Consider the following 6,111-nt stretch of genomic DNA (forward strand, 5'->3'; position numbering starts at 1 on the left):
GCTGAGTCAATCACCTGATCTCAACCCAATTTGAGCATGCATTTCACTTGCTGAAGGCAAACTAAAGGCAGAAAGACTCACAAAGAACAGCTGAAGATGGCTGCAGTTCGAGCCTGGCAAAGCATTAGAAAGGAGGAAACCCAATCTTTGGTAATGTCCATGGGTTCCAGACATCAGGCAGTCATTGCCAGTAAAGGATTCTCAAGAAAATATTAAAAATGGACATTTTATTTATGATTATATTTGTCCAATTACATTTGAGCCCCTGAAAATGGGGTGACTGTGTATAAAAATGCTTGTAGTTCCTAAAATTTTTACTTTTTATATTTATGTTCAACCCCTTGAATTAAAGCTGAAAGTCTACACTTGATTGTTTCATTTTAATTTTATTCTGGTGGCATACAGAGCCAAAAGTATGAAAATTGTGCCTGTGTCCAAATATATATGGAGCTAACTGTATATGCAACAATTACTTGTGATTGGAAACAATAGCTTTGCGGCTGCCAATAATTGGCAGATAATGGCCCCTGTTTGGGGATGCAAATGCAGAAACGAATATATAATATAGAGAGAGAGATATATATATATCTCTCTCTCTCTCTCTCTCTCTCTCTCTCTCTCTCTCCGATTATAAAACATCATAATGATCCTATAAAGAACAGACTGAATACAAAATAAAAATGGAACCAGTAGCAAAAACCTTGGATGCACTTTATTCATTCATAAAAATGTACAACTATATCCGTACTAGGTTGAAGGATTGCTTGCATGACCATCCTTATGACATCTTTATGACATGACCCAAGAAACATTCAACTAATGTAGCTAATCACTTCAATGGTTGTCATGAAGGTGATCCCTCAGCTGTATCTATACAAATCATAGAAAAGATCATATTCCCCAGGAGAGGTAGTGAGAAGTTCAGACTTCTGTGTAAAACAATTTTTCTGGATCTTCCGTCTGGGTACACGGAAACCTGTAGGGCTCAACCATGAATCGGATGTTTCACATTTTTATGAATGAATAAAGTGCATCTTAGGTTTTTGCTACTGGTGACCACCCCGTTAGACATTTTTTTTCAAATTTTTCCTAACTTTTTCAAAAAATTTGGTTCCATATTTATTTAGTATTCAGTCTGTTCTTTATATGATTCTTATGATTTATGTCTGTTCATATATGTTAACCTCTGTGTTTAGGGATGCAAATGCAGAAACTATCTGCCAATTATTGGCAGCCGCAAACCAATCTATCGAGAACATTTGTATGATGCTGTTCCCCTCCAATTTGTGTTTTTGGGCTTTTTTTTTTTTTTTTTTTTATGGGTTTGCTGAAATAAAAGTGATTTTACTGGACATGCAGCCAACCAGAATTCTTTTTTGCTCATTGCAATCCGAGATGGACGAGGCCAGCACCTGGTCTGTGTGTTTTTAGTGGAGGTGAAGATGGGAGCCTAACCTAGAGCAGTGTTCACACACATCCAAGGTAAGTAAGTATTTAACCTTATTCGTCATCCCCTAAGCAAAACAAGCAGTTAACTTGCAATGGAAAGGGAGAACCACTGCAAGGGTAAACATTTTTTGTCCCCAAAGTTCAACTTTAGGCAGTATAAGACTACTTGTACTTTATATTTTTTTATTGACTGTATGCCACAAAATACCAAAAAACAGATAACATTTTTTTTTAGTATTCCTCTACTGATGCTCAAGTTATCTATGTTTCTGGAATACTTGTTTTTAAATTTTCATCACATTTTACAATATGCAAGAAGATGAATAAAAAGAAAGTGAAGTTAAGAATAAAATAGATGGTGAACCTGCAGTGCATTATATAAGGCTTCTTGGGATGTAAACTGGCAGGTGTTCTAAATCCTAACCGTACAAACAAATGGCAACCGTACAAACTAAATCCCTGTTTTTAACGCAAACTGTTAGGATAAATCGGTTGGTTTCAGGTTGGCTGGGAATTTTCTTTGGTTGTAAATCCTAAGCATGCATGCAGGGTACAATTGGAAGATAAAAATAATAAAGCACCTGGGTGATATATTAGTAGTACAGTCCACATAGCTTTCTTTTTCAGGGGTTCATGGGATGGGCTAATAAAAGCAGGACAACATAGAGGAAATGTCCAGAATAATCAATGACCAATTGTATTTCTGAAGTCTTTGTTAGAAAGTAAAATCAGGCATCCAATCAGCTGGATTGGCTGGATTATATAATATGATTCTGTGTCTTGATGTGTTTTTGTTTTATTTCCTGCAGCTTACCACATACACAACCATGATGTCAATTTCTGAGAACAAGTTTGAGACCTACCTTAGGGACTGTCCAGACCCCTGTATGCCTTGGTGAGGGAACAAAGGCTGGAACTCTGCAGCCCATAGAAAATTGAAGATCCCTTGACTTAATAACAAGCCAGTGTGTACTCTTCTCATGCAACTCTAGTAGATTGCACTCCTTAAAATATGTATTTATTTTAATGGTGAGCTTTATCTTTTCTAAGTCTTGGAAGCCATTTTAACCAATCATATGTCCAAACCAGAGTCTTACAATGTAAATCTAAATTAGCATATGCTATCTGTTTCCTTTCTACAGGCTTGGGCATGTTCTGCATATGGTGGCATGCCGTGAGCAAAGTTACATGCAGAGCAGACAGCTGTTCTATCCCTAAAATGAAGCCAAAAAAAAAGGTGCCCTAGATTACTAATCTATTTCATCACATGCCAGCTTCTTTTTATGGGATTAGTTCTGCTTTAATGCTTGCATTATTACTGAGCAAGTGTTCCAGTATAACTTAACAGCAATATCATTTTAAATGGCTTACTGTATTGTGACAAATGCAGGGAAATGTAAATAAAATGCTAATATTTGTTTTTGTAGAGATTTGATATAATTGTTCAGTACACACACTATACAAGAAACATGCTGCTGTCAGAATGTATACAGTACCAGGCTCTCGTTTTATATTTTTGTATAAGATGCTTCTCTTCAGTTGTGTGCACTAAACAAAACTGTATACTGCAGACTTTTTATCAATCTAATCCATTAGCAGGGTGATTTACTAAAGACTACTGCTTTGTACTGACCTGGTGAACCTTTGTTCACCTTACAGACTTAGTTTAAAGTGTACCTGTAGTATGTGGGAAAAGTGGCCATTGCCTTGTGGGAGTTTTCAGTAATTGTTTTTAGAGGAAGAAAGATGAGCTCTAAATGTCATACTAATTTTAGCTTTACGGCCTCATACACACGGACGTTTTAACAACGGCTTTTTTGAGCTTTTTTGCTGCTTAAGAACGCCACTCCATGTTATTCAATAGGCTCATACACACCATGGCGTTTTTGAGCTGTAACAGGCATGGTCGTTTTTAAGCTCCAAAAAAAAACAAGGACCAGTGCGTTCTGATGCTCCAGCGCTAGAGCAGTTCTCACAGCAAAGCTGAAAAAAGCTCAAAAACGCGCATTAGTGCTATGCCGAGGTTTTTTAGCGTCAGTGTTTTTTAAGCTGTAAAAATGTTTGTGGGTAATTTGGGAGTGGAAAATAGCAGAGGGATGTCTTTTTAAGAAAAAACGTGCCTTAGCGTTAACGCTTACAAACGACGTTAACCACTTCAATACCAGGCACTTAGACACCTTCCTGCCCAAGCCAATTTTCCCCTTTCAGCACTGTTGAAATTTGAATGACAATTGCACGGTCATACTACACTGTACCCAAACAAATTTTTTATCATTTTGTTCCCACAAATAGAGCTTTATTTTCGTGGTATTTGATCACCTCTGCGATTTTTTTTTTTTTTTTTTTTTTTTGCGCAACAAGTAAAAAAAGACCAGAAATTTTGAAAAAAAAATTTCTTTGTTTCTGTTAAATTTTTTTGTAAATAAGTTTGGCTTCTTCAATGATATGGCTGCACTGACGGGCCCTGATGGGCACCGATGAGGTGGCCCTGATGGGCACTTGTAGCCGGCACTGATGGGTGGCATTGCTGGACATCAGTGAATTTTTTTTGTTTTCATAATGCTGCCAGTTGGTGCCCATTTGTGGGCACTGATTGGGCATATGTTGGCACATGTGGATGGCCATGGGGGATGTACCTGGCCATCCACATATTTTGTGCTTCCCTGGTGGTCCTGGCGCCTTCCCTGGTGGTCTGAAGTGGGTATCCGAGGGGGGGGCTGTGCTGATAAACAATCAGCACAGACCCCCCCCCCCCTGTCAGGAGAGCCGCCGATCAGCTCTCCTCTACTTGCGTCTGTCAGACACAAGTGAGGAAAAGCCAATCAACGGCTCTTCCTATTTACATTGTGATCAGTCATGATTGGATGCGGCTGATCACATGGTAAAGCACCCCACGGGAGCGCGGCAGCTGTTATCCTGCAGGGCGTCATATAATGATAACTGAACCACCGCCCGGCCGTCATTCTGCCATAGGCCGGGCGGGAAGTGGTTAAACGCGCATTGACACCAGATCAGAATGCTCATAAAATTGCGTTTTTAACGCTGCTTTTTTCCAGGAGTTGTTACTAGCTTCGCAGCCCATTTTTTAAGACGTCCGTGTGTGAGGCTTACTGATCAGTTTTGCTTTCTTCTATATGGTACAAGGTGAGATTGTGAAAAAAATGTGTATATATATATAAATGCTGATTTTGTCCAACTAGTGAATCACAAATTTTTTGATTCCCATTAATATTTCCATGTAGATCTGTTTCATGCATCTGTCTAGGTGAATCAAACCTGATTTAAAAATCAATTTGCTTATTCTTCAAGTCTACCTCCTTTTTATAGCATTATATTAAGTAAGGCCTTTAAGTGGAGTGTAATAAAAAGCATCCTAACCTGAGTGGGTCTTGCGAAATATTCTGTTTTGCACTGATAAACCAAATCTTACTTAATGCAATTCCATTTAACTATACTGTATAAGAATATAGTTAAAGTGGAGGGCCCAGCACTGCAAAAATTAAAATCCAGCAGCTGCATATACTGCAGCTGCTGACTCTTAATAATCGGATACTTCAGTGTCCTGGAGTCCAGCGATGTTGGTACTGCAGCTGATGTTTCCATCAGCTGTCGGGTGCATGCCGCCTCCATTGCGAGTAAGGGAACCCGGCAGTGAAGCCTTACTGATTCACGCCAGGAACCCTACTGCGCATGCGCGAGGCTCCGCTGCTCTCCTCTTTCCTACTGGCCTGTCGGCTGGGGAAGGAGGAGGAAGCCCGGGCAGTGATGTCAATACCCATGGCTGAGGCTCCTGAAAGTGGGAACAGGATACCCGTGAAAGATAGGTATCCTGTCCGTCCCCCCCCCCCCCCCCCGAAAGGTGACAAATGTAGTACCTGAGGGGGAAGAAGTACAACGAGCGGAAGTTTTACTTTTGGGTGGAACTCCGCTTTAAGAAAAAAATACTAGTTCTACTATCACTTAGTGTTGTGTCTTTAGTAAAGTACTAGAATGTTCTAGAAGTAGGACTCGAACAGGTATCCCTTTTTTTTTTTCCCCCCACTTGCCTGCATTATTCTAATTTAATGGACAAGAACTTACTGTATTTGAATGATATCACTCGCATTTTAATAAACTCTTCTCCTGAGTTCTTTTCCACTCTTGCAGTGCATGGCAAATCTGTTTTAAATTGAAAGTGGTTTATCTCCTTCAGCAATAAAAATATATGCATTAAATAACATTATAATCACATACATGCATGCATACATATATAAATTATGCACCTGAATCAAAGGATTGTTTGAGTGGCTTACACTGGAGGTAACCTTTTTTTTTTTTTTTTTTTTTTATTTTGAATGATGGCCATTGCCATTCAATCCACTTCCTATGAGCCAAGACTGTGTGATGATGCAACCCCAAAGAGGTGTATTTTTGGACACCCTATATACAGTGCTGCTTGACTGAGCGACTCACTTGTCATTATGGAAGTCCAGGAGATAGATTCTAATATTTTTCACCTTACATAACAAATCTACCCCCAATTTATTTTTTTATGGGAACTTAAAACACATTTGAATATTATTCTGATGGACAGTAATACCTCTTGGAGCTATGAGACATACCCCTGTGGTAACATATAACCACTGAGAAGAGTGATATTCTGTAAACCTGGACAAGCTAAAT

General features: G+C 39.1%; 1 protein-coding gene across 1 annotated transcript in view; it reads left to right on the forward strand.

The window, feature by feature from the left end:
- ASAH1 (N-acylsphingosine amidohydrolase 1) overlaps positions 1-4,831 on the forward strand; it is a 93,002-nt gene extending 88,171 nt beyond the window's left edge. The window contains exon 14 of the mRNA XM_073607893.1: positions 2,259-4,831. Within this exon, the coding sequence (XP_073463994.1) occupies positions 2,259-2,348 (90 nt within the window). The 3' untranslated portion in view covers positions 2,349-4,831. The remainder of the gene's footprint in view (positions 1-2,258) is intronic.
- Positions 4,832-6,111: the final 1,280 nt, after the last annotated feature.

The sequence above is a fragment of the Aquarana catesbeiana genome, linkage group LG01 (genome assembly GCF_042186555.1).
Source record: "Aquarana catesbeiana isolate 2022-GZ linkage group LG01, ASM4218655v1, whole genome shotgun sequence".
Taxonomy (NCBI): domain Eukaryota; kingdom Metazoa; phylum Chordata; class Amphibia; order Anura; family Ranidae; genus Aquarana; species Aquarana catesbeiana.